This window comes from Trifolium pratense, linkage group LG2 (assembly GCF_020283565.1).
Source record: "Trifolium pratense cultivar HEN17-A07 linkage group LG2, ARS_RC_1.1, whole genome shotgun sequence".
In the NCBI taxonomy this organism is placed as follows: domain Eukaryota; kingdom Viridiplantae; phylum Streptophyta; class Magnoliopsida; order Fabales; family Fabaceae; genus Trifolium; species Trifolium pratense.
This window is the reverse complement of record NC_060060.1, coordinates 24,332,694-24,345,818: the sequence shown is the minus strand read 5'-3', so window position 1 is coordinate 24,345,818 and position 13,125 is coordinate 24,332,694. Positions and strand designations below refer to the sequence as shown.

Here is a 13,125-nt window from a genome sequence, read left to right as displayed (position 1 = left end):
AATTCCCTAGACACATCTATTATTACTTTTTCAAACATAACCCTACTTTGCATCGGAATCCGTAAAGTCAACTACAATTTTATAGTGATTACTCTCACAAACAAAAGTAGTTCAGTTCCCTTGCACTTCTAAGGAATTTCCACTATAATCACTAGAGATTACAAATACTCAAACACACAAGCAAGAGACTTCAAATACTCAAGGACACAAGCAATAGACTTCTAATGTTCAAGCAAACAAGCAAGAGACTTCCAATACTCAAGCACACCAACAAGAGACTTCTAACAACCTAACTTAATCAAATAAAAGATTGTTTGAGTTTTACACTTGATATACAATCAGAGATGTAATCAATACAAAGAAATCTAAGACTCTAAAGACTTAGGATTTTCTAAGATGTTAAGTTTGTAAGAAATTCTAAGTATAAATTTGAGTTTAGATTTTGACTGAGTAATTGTTCTTTCAAAATGCGACAAAAGTCTCTATATTTCTTTAAGTCTTTAGTTCCTTATACATGAATAAAAGAGTCATTGGTGAATAAACAATACCCAAATTTTAGTCTTTGAAACGAATGATAATAGATGTTGGAATATTTTCTTGATATGGTTAATGTCGTTGAAAAGATATTTGAATTCTTTTTGCTTCAAAAGGAATTAACTGTTTCATTCCATTTGTCTTTGAAGCTTTTGTTTGTTTCTACACATGATTAGAAGAAGACAAACTTGACTATGAGTCTTATCAGAGTTTTTCTGATGCTGATGTGTCTTTCAGAAATTGAGATCTTTAGAAGCTCTTCAATGTAAAACTTCAGAGTCTGACCCTTTAGAATCTGATTTTCTAGCTTCTAATACTCTTTTGAGTCTGATGCTTCAGTCCAGAATCTGATAGCTTCTGATCCAAACTTCAAATTCTCTTTAAAATTACAAGTGCTCTTATATATGCTCATTTAAATTTATAAACCACATACTCATACTTCAACACATATATTAGCATATTCAATTTGTTCTTTTAATACTTTATTATCATAAAAAAAAATACAATTTCTATTGAAAGAGACATCCACATTTTATGCAGTTGCATTTTAAATAGAATTAATTAATTTCAATAAAAGAAGCCTATAAAAAAAATTCAAGGTGGAAGGTGAAGCTCCAAAAATTTACAATGAGTAACACCTACATTTACCAACCGGTGAGAAATTGTGGACAGTTGTTGCTTGTAGGTTGTAGCCACTAGCCATCACCAGGTTCATTCAATGAAACTCTCTCTATTATAGATTGCATATTTTTCTTTTTAGACAGAAACTATATTATAGATATCCATCCACTCTATTCAGCTTTTCTTCAATGAAGTAAAAATACAATTTACAATATAAAAAAAAAAAAAAAGATTGTTCGTATGTAGAAAACTTGAACAAATAAAATTGAAATTGTGATGGATTTAGTAATTTAAGATTGATTTTATTTACACTAGACAAAGTTACCTCATTTTATATGAACAAAACTCCAATACAGTAACTTTCAAGTATTTATTAATTTCCACAATTTAAACAAAAAGAATCATACTACAGTATAAAATAAAGATAAGATAGTGAGAGTCAAATATGAGTAAAAAATATTAGTGGGTTGGTCATTCATTTGGTGGTTTTGATTTGATTATGTTCCCTCCCTCCCATATAATTCATGGACACATTCAAGGAAGAGAGAGAGAGAGATTATTTGTGAGGAAGCCTAATTTTAAAGGGTTGTTGGCAATTAACAAAAAGCAGAACCAAACAACTGTCCTATGCAGTGGCTTGTGACATATTATTTTCCCTATGAAAAAGGTAAAAGCCAGTACCACCACCACACCACAAATGAGATGTTACTACTAGTACTACCCTTCAAAAAAGGTAACATAGTGGGTCATGAGGTGATTTTTATTTTTATAATAATTTTGATTTGATTTTTATGTGAATTATCTAAAGATTTTTAATCAAGAAAATGTGGTATAAGTAATAGTAAATGTTTGAGTAGTTTTTTTTTTTTTACACTATCGATATCAAGCTCATTAAACCGTCTAATTTAGTTTAGGATTATATGATGTGTATGAATATTTTTATTTTGATTTTTACCACTTATTTAATTTGGTTCGGAGTTAGTTCTGACATTAAGTGATTTCAGTCCCCTCCCATCGTAGTTGCGAAAGATCAAACTATGATCCTCCCTACCAAGTTCAACGCTAATCACCAATGAATTTTATTGATAAAGATTAATTTTTTAATTAAATTTCACTTATTTTAAGAAATTAATCTCTACATTTACAATTTTTGTAAAAAATCATTGGGCACAATTAAGAAAAAATTTCACTTTAGAATAAGTATTTTTTATATTTTTTAAAAATAAAATACACAAGTTTCAAGATTTGTTTAGCATATGTACTACTAGTAATTTTTATTAATTACCCATCTCTGGCGAGAATCTAATTTAAACTCTGAGATTAAGTTTAATTACATTTAATGATTATTTAATAACATAATGAGTATGTCAGAATTATGGTAGAAAAATATCTTATATATTATAACGGAGGTAGTAAGTCCCAAATTCATTTTTAGGAACATTTTCAATTTTTTTTTTTGACAGGAACATTTTCAAAATTTTATAAAATGAAAACAATAATTTTAGATTTAAAAATAAATTGACTAAATTCAAATAAATTAGTAAAAATAAAATACTATCAAAATTGCAATTAAGCTAAAACCTTTTTCAAACATGAAATGAAAAAAACTCAAAAAAGAAAGAAAAATTTAACATGCTCACAATCACAACCCCACAACATCATGATTCATGACCATAACATAGATCTCATCTCATCTCACAATTCCTTACAAAAAAAGTAGTAAAAAGCTTCTCCAACCAAACAAAAACCAGAAAAATAAATAAAGTTCATTCATATATTCATATATCTTTACTTTACATCTTCCATTTCAATTACATTAGCAATGTTTGTCTTTGAGTGAACCAGACAAATCTTTCATTACCATTTCTCTCACTACATTCTATCTTCTCTTTCTGTTACATCTCTTTCTGCCAGCCAGCTCTTTCTGTCAACAACATGTCATTGCAAATTCAGTTCTTTTCTTGGTCCAAGTGTAGTAAAAATCACTGATTTTTCACACTTTCTCTTCAAGGGTAATTAATTCTTCAAAAGAAGCAAATAAACATAAACATAAACATCTATTGTCTACATTTGTGTTTGTTTTTTTTCCTACCCTTTGGTGTTTTCATTTTCATTCTGAAAGATGAGGAAGAATGGATGGCAGTTACCTTATCATCCACTTCAGGTGAGTGTAAAGTTTTGATTTTTATGAAGAATTTCATGTTTTTTATTTGTGGGGTGTTTTTGTATTTATGAGAATTGTTTGTTTTTGTTAAGGTGGTGGCTATTGCTGTTTTTTTGGCTCTTGGTTTTGCTTTCTATGTGTTCTTTGCTCCTTTTGTTGGGAAGAAGATTTATCAGTATATTGTTACAGGACTCTACACACCTTTGGTATGGTAACTCAATTTTTTCAGCTTTATCTTGTTTTTGATACTCGTTTTGTTTATTTTAAAATGGGTCTGTGGAAGTGTGATGAGATCTGTGATTGTTGCTTTTTGATTCATGATTTTGTTTCTTTGTCCCTTTACTTTCTTGTGCATTTTTTTATTAGTATGTTGAATTGTTGAATTGAACAGCCGGTTTTGACCGGTTTACTGATTTGTTTCCCGGTTTAATGACACAGCGGTTTTCAGGCTTCGGACCTATACCGGATATAGGTCCGGTTCCCAGTTCAACCAGTTGAACCGGCTGGTCCGGTTTTTATTACCTTGGTTAATAGTGTTCATTCAATGGTGCTATGAAATTTTCTCTGCACCTGATGAGGGGTCATTTTTGTTGCCTATTATGCCCTTTCTCAAGTTCATTGCTTTTTTAATCTATTATTGAGTCCTTTTTATCAACCATATTTTTGTAGAGTAGCCATGTGAAACTTGATAGGAAGGCTTTAAATTGTGTTGGTGTGGTATGAAATTCAAACGAGTTTTTGAAATAGTTACCATTTTTTTTGAAGAGTAGCCATGTGGAACTAATTTGATATGAAGGCTTTTTGACTTTCTTGATGACTCTGGTAATATCCACTTGCTTTCAATGCATATCGAATTACATGTAGAGTAAGTTCTATGTTCATATCAGGATATACATTTACATTTGAATGCGGCTCTCTGAGAGGGTGGCATCAAATTTGGCAATGGCATCATCATTAGGCTCAAATGCACTATCGTTCGGTTTCTGAGTATAGGTGACAATTACCTACTAGGTTCACTTCGTGGGGTCTTCAGTGGTAGAGCTAGTTATGTATGCATTATAATGATGCAGCTGTGACGGTGAAGAAAACACCATATGCTGGTTGTTTCTGATACAGCAGCTATGACTATGACAGCACTATAGCGCTATAACGTTGCGATATTCAAATTTTGAACAAAATACCATAGATTGTTGTCAAATAGTAGCTATAACAGCGCTATAGCACTGTAACTTAGCAGACTATCTTCTGCGATCCATGATTGACAACAATAGTTATATACATGCATATCAATATTTTTTATCCGGTTTTAAATGTGCTTGTTAAATACGTGCATGAAGGACATTTTCATGCTTAGTAACGTGTCACCTTTTGCTAGATTATTTGCGTCTTTGGACTGTACATTTGGTGTGCGGGAGCTGATCCAGCAGATCCAGGGGTTTTTAAGTCGAAAAAGTATCTTAAAATTCCGGACAGCAAAAAGTTTAGTGGATTCAAGGATTCTAAACTAGGAAGGGAAACAAATTCATCGGTGAATGACGGAAATGCTTCAACAATTGGACCAAAATCTGTGGATAAGGAAGCGTTGGGAACTGATGCAAGTTTAAAAGACGCTTCTCTTTCAACAGAGAAGAAGAGTGCATCACCGCGTTCCCCATCCTGTTTTCTATGGCTTTTCTCTCCTTGTGCTTATGTATGTAGCTGCTCTAGTTCACATGAGGATTCTTCTAATCAACATGCAAGTGAAGATGGCATGTTCTACTGCAGTTTGTGTGAAGTTGAGGTTTGTAGAAGCATTTTTACTGAAAACCCTATTCCCCATGGCAGTTGTAGAAATTCATTTTGTAATATGTTTTGGATATGAACATATAGTTTTACCTAAATCCTAAATGCGGAGTTCAGATATAGAATTTTGCATTCCATGATCTAATCTAATGCTTCCTATGTAGCACCGACACTTGAAGTTGAAGGCATGTCCGTTGTCTGACACATATAGTTATGTTGTATCTTGAAATGATTTTATTTTGGTATTTGATGAATTCTTGCAAATTTTGTTTCGGCAATATTGATAATAAAAGAAGTATTATTGAGGAATAATGTTGATGCAGGTCTTCAAGTACAGCAAACACTGTAGAGTTTGCGACAAGTGTGTTGACCGCTTTGATCATCATTGCAGAGTATGACAATCTGATTTCTATTTCCTATACTTATTGGTTGGTTGATATATGCTGAATGAAACATGGTTACTTTTGTAGTGGCTTAACAACTGTATTGGTAAAAGGAACTACCGAAAATTTTTCACCCTTATGGTTGCTGCTCTTCTCTTGGTAAGCAAAATTGTCCACCTGTGCTTTCCTTATTATTTAACTGTATACAAATAAAATCCGACCATCTTCTCTAGGTGACCGGCATTGTAGGATCCTCAATATTCAAAATACCATTCCCTCAGTCATTCATTTCTGTAGTTACTTTTGTCCTACTTTGAGAACTTGTGGCGTTGTGTGTGTGTGTATATATGTTGTCCTGGTTTCCTTGTTAAATACTTAAACATTCTCCCTATTGAGGGTTAAAAGTTGAACATTCCTAAGCCTAACTTAGTACATGTCCGAACCTAAAGAAACCCTCATAGTAAGTAAGCATTTTAAATTTCCTAGTCAATTTCATTTGATTAACTATTGACAGGTATGTACATGGTTTGTGCACTTTGGGATTGAGATTGCAGCTTATTCTTCAATGGTTGACTGGGATAGTTGTGCTTATCTGCTGTTTTCTCAAGAGGAAGGAATTTTCCGTGGATGTATCCTCCAAGTTGGGTAGCAGTTTCTCTCTGGTTCCTTTTGTTATTGTGGTGGTGAGTATTCTTCTGATATTCTGTGGTTTTTGTACTTCTTTATTTGCGATTTATGCATTGTATGCACACTGAATATTCATTCTTTTGATATTTGTTTGATCATTCTTTAACTTCTTTCTTTCCTTTCTTTTTACAGGCAGTCTGCACGATGTTGGCTATGATTGCTACCTTACCTCTTGTTCAGCTTTTCTTCTTTCATATTCTTCTCATTAAAAAGGTCAGCTTTTGCAACTGTTCAATAATTTGTTCTCTCTAATCTCTATTTCGCTTATAAAAAGTCTTTGGAAATTGACATGAATATGGGAGATAACATGATGCTTATATAAATATATACCATTTTTCCTACTAGCGGCCTTTATATCTTTCTCTGAAGAAAAAATATGTTTTCTCATTTTTTGTAATAAAACCATGATGATGGTAGCAATGTAGCGCCGACACTTTAGATTGAAGACGTTTTAGGTGGACGACACGTGTCGGTGTGTCATACACTGACACACGTGGTTACATCAATCACTCCATTTTCTCAAATTATAACCACTCCATTTTCTCAAATTATAACCACTCCATTTTCTCAAATTATTACCGGTGTATACGTATCAGTGTTAGCGTCATGTTTGGTGCCTGTGTCTATTCCAGTGCTTCATTGGATGGTAGTGCTAAATATTATGGTTATTTTGGAGTACCTCAGGGAATCAGCACATATGATTACATCATAGCTTTGAGGGAGCAGGATCAGCAAGGAGTTGGAGGTCAGCAGAGTCCCCAAATGTCACCTGTTAGCTCAATTACTGGACTAAGCAGTGCAAGCTCCTTTTCTACTTTCCATCGCGGTCAATGGTGCACACCCCCACGCATGTTCGTTGATGATCAGGTAACTTTTTATCGATTCAATCCTGTTTTATTTGTTAATGCTTTATATCTTCCTGAAATACCCTTTTATGATTAATCGATATCAAGATATGCTTACTTGAAAGGAAGTGAAATTCCTTAGATGATTAATGAATAACATTTACTAAGAATACTACGTAATGGTTTGCATATTGCAGTTTGATGTAGTGCCACCAGAAACAGCATCTGTAAGTTCACTTGGAAAGAAGTCAATAAGAGAAGAACCAGTTAAGAAAAAGAATCCTGGAGCAGTCAAAATTAGTCCATGGACATTGGCACGGTTAAATGCAGAAGAGGTTTCAAAGGCTGCCGCAGAAGCGAGAAAAAAATCGAAAATTCTGCAGCCTGTGGTGAGACATAACAACGAGCCGTTCAGACTAGAAGCAGATCATAACTCTGGAAGCAGCGGACGGCGAATGGCCCCAAGGAGACCAGGTAAACGCATTAGATTGCCTGCTGACTTACCAATGGAAGCCTTAACAACATATTCTTCCAGTAATGTCGACAAAGGCTTCAACAGAATATCTAGTCTAGCGCCTCTCCAGCTCGAAACACGGACAAGTGAAGTCGTGTCGAGCTCTGGTGGGATTGTTGCATCTTCTCCAGAGAGCAGTTTTGATTCACCTGATATCCATCCGTTTTGCATGCCTCCGGCCGAAGGCGAATCAGCAAGACGGCTTGCCGCAGCAGGTCTATCTGTTGCTGGTCCGGCGACTCTGAAGGGATTTCCGTTGTCGAGGTCAACTAGTGATGGTTATGATGCATCTGGAGGAGAAGACAGTGACAGGGTTCCTACAAGGATTGTTCATAGATCCTCGACAACAAATTGGAGTAATCTTCTTTTCAATGCTGATCAAGATGAGAGAGCTTTTGAGACAAAGTCATCTAGCTTTTCTCATAATAGAAACTTGTGACCAAATTGAGCTTTTAATTTGACAAAATCATCATCTATCTTTCAAATTCTATTGTTGGGAATTGTTCATTCTTTGATTTGAGTCCAAATGAGTTACTACTTCCAACTTAAAGAACTTCAACATCCCTTAACCTTCACCTTGTTTTGGAGGCATAGATTGGCTCAGTGAGAATCCATGTACAAAGTCTTAGGTCACAGAAACTATCTTGAGCTTCCTAATATGTTGTTTTGTGCACCTTATTTTCTTTGATCAAATTTTAATCAGAGACCTTATGTTATGGATAATTTATGCTGATTTTTTATATTGTTAAGGAAAAATACAGGTAATTAATTACTCAGAGGAAAGTGTTATTATTTTCTATCCCATTCCCCTAGATATATTCCTGTCTTAGATTTTTATGAAACGGACTGACTAATTGGCTCTAAGTTCAACATGAATCATAAGGGTTAAGGACATGTCTTTCTTGGAAAAGCTATGTTGAGTTTCTTATTTCATTGTCTATTTTGCACTAGTTTGCTTTGAAGTTTATACCAGCTTTAAATTTGTGATAACCACCATTTTTTAAAGCTGAAATATTAATTTCCTATGAAATAAGACAAACTGATATTAAACGGACAATCTATGACTTGGATTAGATCCTGTAAATTTCCTATCACTTTTTGGTTAAGTTTAGTCTAAGTGCTATGAATAGTAAATTACATTAAAGTAAATTGAGTTTCATACATCGATCGAGATTTACGATCATACGAGAAGTTTATCCAATATCGATGTGCATTTTTGTGTGTTAACTTATGAATATGTTTCTGTTTGAGGCTGCGTTTGCTCTCTTGAAAATAAACATCCTAAAATAGCCTAAGATTCTCCTCTTTATAAGAAAAATGTGAAAGCTGAATAACCCCGTCTTTGATCTTCCATGTATGTCATGTGTAAGATAGCTGTCTTTTGAAAATCGTACGCTCCAATCTTCATTTGTTGTTTGAATTTTGGTGTAAAAAACTCCAGCATTTATCTTTGATCTTTTGAGTTTCAATAGATGCATTTCGAACTCGTCTTGTTGATCATATAATATTCCAAATTCAGCAGACTTTTGAATATTTGTAAAATTTTACATATAAGAGAACCTAAGAGATATGTCTAAATAGTCTAAGTGATAGTCCAAGTGGGCTTTGTCTAACATGAACAAGTGGAGAAAGTCCTTCACGGTGCACAAATTAGCAATTATATTATCACGAATACGAATTTTACAAAATCTATCGTTGGATTGAAAGTTTATATCATATAGATCATCCATAAAAATTTTGAAAAAAATTGAAAATCATTTGATATGTCATTGAGACCCATCAATATTAACGGTAGTCAATAAAAAACTATAAACCGTTAATTTTGATGGGTCTCAATAACATATCAAATGATTTTCAATTTTTTTCAAAATTTTTATGGATGATCTATATGATATAAACTTTTAATCAAACGGTAGATTTTGTAAAATTCGTATTCATCAGGGCCGGTTCCGAGATTTTCGAGGTCCAGGGCGAATATTAAAAATGGACCCCTAATAATAATTTTTTTTAACAACATTTATTTAAATTGTAAATAATGTTAACAACATCAAAAATAGTTATTTATTTGTGTAACTAACAGAAAAAATGTCATATATATTCCGCAACATTGAAATTGATTAACAAATAAAATTGATAGTGTAACTAAAAAATTAAGAGATAATTAATAAATAAAATTAACATTTACACAACAAATAAAATGAATAACAAAATTGATAGTGTGTTGATGATCTAAAAGAAATTGATAGTGTTTTTAATCAAAATTACAATTTAATTTTATAAATTAATTCTTTCTTTTCGAAGAAATTTTTCAAAGAAAATAACAAAATGTAGTTTTTTTGAATATAAATAAAGTAGTAAAGTTATTTATGAGTTATAAAGTGGTTTTATTTATAAAAAAATCATCACTTTGTAAAAGGAAATAATTTTTGAATTTGTTTAATTTATAATTTTTATGGTGGTATTGATTGTCATTTGTTGAAAGTTGAAACCAAATCTATTTAAATAAAACAAACAAAAAAAAATTCAAAATGCTACAGCTGGGAGTCGAACCCGCTCCCTCCTAATTCTTAAGAATAGAGGCGCATGCCAACCAACTGTGCTATCTTCATCAGCTGCAAGCAAAATCTCAGTACAAATACTTAACCGCGTTTAGCATGATGGACCCAAAAAAAAAAATTTGAGGCCCCAGTTTTTTGGAGGCCCTGGGCTCGGGCCTTGCTTGCCTTGGCCCAAAACCGGCCCTGGTATTCATTATAGTATAATTGCTAACTTGTGCACCGTGGAGGACTTTCTCCACTTATGCATGTTAGACTTGACCGTCTAAGTGAAGGTAAAACAAACATATGGGTACCAACATAGTTGGGATGTATATCCCTACTTTCATATCGCGAGACTCTTAATTTTATCTATTCAATATGAGGCGAGGATAGTGATTGTTTCAGTTCTACTTACAAATCAAAAACTGATTATAAAAAGATTTCATATAAAACAGATACCGCTAACAAATGCTAAGAGCAATTCAAGCTTTATATCCACTTAAAGAAATTAAAACACAAGTATAACAAACTTGCATAATCAAAGTATCAAATAAATAAAAGTCACATACTCCAAAGATTAAAGACAACACATAATATATAGTTTAAAAATATCATATGAATAGCCTCCAGGGCCGGTTCCGAGATTTTCGAGGTCCAGGGCGAATATTAAAAATGGACCCCTAATAATAATTTTTTTTAACAACATTTATTTAAATTGTAAATAATGTTAACAACATCAAAAATAGTTATTTATTTGTGTAACTAACAGAAAAAATGTCATATATATTCCGCAACATTGAAATTGATTAACAAATAAAATTGATAGTGTAACTAAAAAATTAAGAGATAATTAATAAATAAAATTAACATTTACACAACAAATAAAATGAATAACAAAATTGATAGTGTGTTGATGATCTAAAAGAAATTGATAGTGTTTTTAATCAAAATTACAATTTAATTTTATAAATTAATTCTTTCTTTTCGAAGAAATTTTTCAAAGAAAATAACAAAATGTAGTTTTTTTGAATATAAATAAAGTAGTAAAGTTATTTATGAGTTATAAAGTGGTTTTATTTATAAAAAAATCATCACTTTGTAAAAGGAAATAATTTTTGAATTTGTTTAATTTATAATTTTTATGGTGGTATTGATTGTCATTTGTTGAAAGTTGAAACCAAATCTATTTAAATAAAACAAACAAAAAAAAATTCAAAATGCTACAGCTGGGAGTCGAACCCGCTCCCTCCTAATTCTTAAGAATAGAGGCGCATGCCAACCAACTGTGCTATCTTCATCAGCTGCAAGCAAAATCTCAGTACAAATACTTAACCGCGTTTAGCATGATGGACCCAAAAAAAAAAATTTGAGGCCCCAGTTTTTTGGAGGCCCTGGGCTCGGGCCTTGCTTGCCTTGGCCCAAAACCGGCCCTGATAGCCTCCACAATTATACAATATCCTTCATATTTTTGGACCTGAAATATACATCAAAAGACTATTATCAAACTGATGAGTCAACTCTACATTTTTTTTTTCTTTCTATAAGCTATTGGAAATTTTTATAGACCAAAATAACTTTTGAATCTTTCTACTTACCATTAAATGCAGTTCTTTTTTTCTTTGCTGCAGGTGATTCTTCTAATACTTCTAGGGGTGTGCAAAAAATTTGGTTATCCTTAACCAAATTACTAACCAATCCATATCCAATTTTAGTTTACAAAATCCATTTAAAAAAAAAACCACACCACTCCAATAAAAAAACACCAATTATAAACCATAACCACTTTTTGTAATTTGGTTTGGAATTGGTTTGAAAATTTAAGCCCAATAGCTAATTCAGGCCCAATCTTTAATTTTTTAAAATTTTTTATTATATAATAAAATAATTAATTAAAAGAGGGGTGGAGGACCGGTGGTCAACCGGTGGTCAACGCCGGACCACCGGCGGCCGGTGCGGCGGCGGACCTCCGGCGGATTCCACGGCGGCCGGCGGCGGCGCTCCGGCGGCCGGTGGTGGTGCTCCGGCGGTTGGCGGTGGTGCTCCGGCGACCGGCCACCACCAACCACCCATGCTATTTTAATATTATTTTATTTTAAAAATCAGATTTTTAATAATTATTTTAAAAATAATTAAAAAAATCAGTTTTTAACGTTTTTAATTTTTAAAAATAATTTAAAAAATCAGTTTTTTTTTTAAAATAATTAAAAAATCAGTTTTTAATGTTTTTAGTTTTTCAAAAATTTAGTATTTTAATTTTTTTCCTATTTATTAGTTTTTTTTTGTATTTAAAAATCAGATTTTTAAATTTTAAAAATTACTCTTTTTTAAAATAATAAAAAATATTTTTAAAACAATATAAAAAATAAGTTTTCGGCTAAGTAAAAAATAATTTGGGTTTAAAAAAAATATTTTGTGGGTTGATTATAAACCAATTCAATCATAAAATTAATGAAAAATTATGTTTTTAAAATAATTAATAAATCTATTTTTTTTAATCAACTAATAAAAAAAACTAGTTTAAGTAAAAAACCTATTTAAAATTGGATCATGTGAATAACTTAAATTTTATTACAAACCGGTTATAAATTGGTTCGATCCGGTTAATAACCAAATCCAAATTAGTTTTAAAAAATAACCGGTTTGTTATTGAAATGGTTTTGGTTTAGAACCAAAATCATCAATTAGGTGTGGTGTGGTGTGGTTTCCAAACCATGCACACCCCTAAATACTTCAGCCTTTTTCTTATTCTTACCACGTTTCTTTGAACCACTGATCCAATTGTAATTTCATAAATTAATAATTAAATATGCATCCTTTTAAAAAAAAATAAATTAAATATACATCCATTCAATCACAAAAAAGATCAATTATATTTTTATAGACCATTCTAATAAATTATCTATTATCCTTTACCTTGCACTTGGTGCTGTCTGCACTTGAATAAAATCTTCATGTCTTGCCATATTATATAAAGCTTCCATTGGAGTAACATATTCTATCTTCCAATCATCTTTATATTGAACCTACATCCAAATAATTGTAAAATAAAATAAAATAA

The 13,125-nt window shown here is 32.0% G+C and overlaps 1 protein-coding gene across 1 annotated transcript; it reads left to right on the top strand.

Moving 5' to 3' along the window:
- Nucleotides 1–2,743: 2,743 nt before the first annotated feature.
- Nucleotides 2,744–8,253, top strand: LOC123905071 (probable protein S-acyltransferase 22). Its single transcript, XM_045954698.1, has 9 exons — nt 2,744–3,319; nt 3,412–3,525; nt 4,695–5,099; nt 5,425–5,493; nt 5,572–5,643; nt 6,039–6,167; nt 6,304–6,384; nt 6,856–7,038; nt 7,214–8,253. The coding sequence occupies exons 1-9, from the start codon at nt 3,278–3,280 to the stop codon at nt 7,967–7,969; spliced, it is 1,851 nt and encodes a 616-aa protein (XP_045810654.1). The 5' UTR covers nt 2,744–3,277; the 3' UTR covers nt 7,970–8,253.
- The last annotated feature ends 4,872 nt before the right edge of the window (nt 8,254–13,125 follow it).

Coding starts and splice junctions, on each gene's coding strand:
- LOC123905071 (XM_045954698.1), top strand. CDS start 3,278: ATGAGGAAGAATGGATGGCAGTTACCTTATCATCCACTTCAG. Junction 5,100..5,424: donor GCAGTTTGTGTGAAGTTGAG/GTTTGTAGAAGC, acceptor ATGTTGATGCAG/GTCTTCAAGTACAGCAAACA. Junction 7,039..7,213: donor GCATGTTCGTTGATGATCAG/GTAACTTTTTAT, acceptor TGCATATTGCAG/TTTGATGTAGTGCCACCAGA.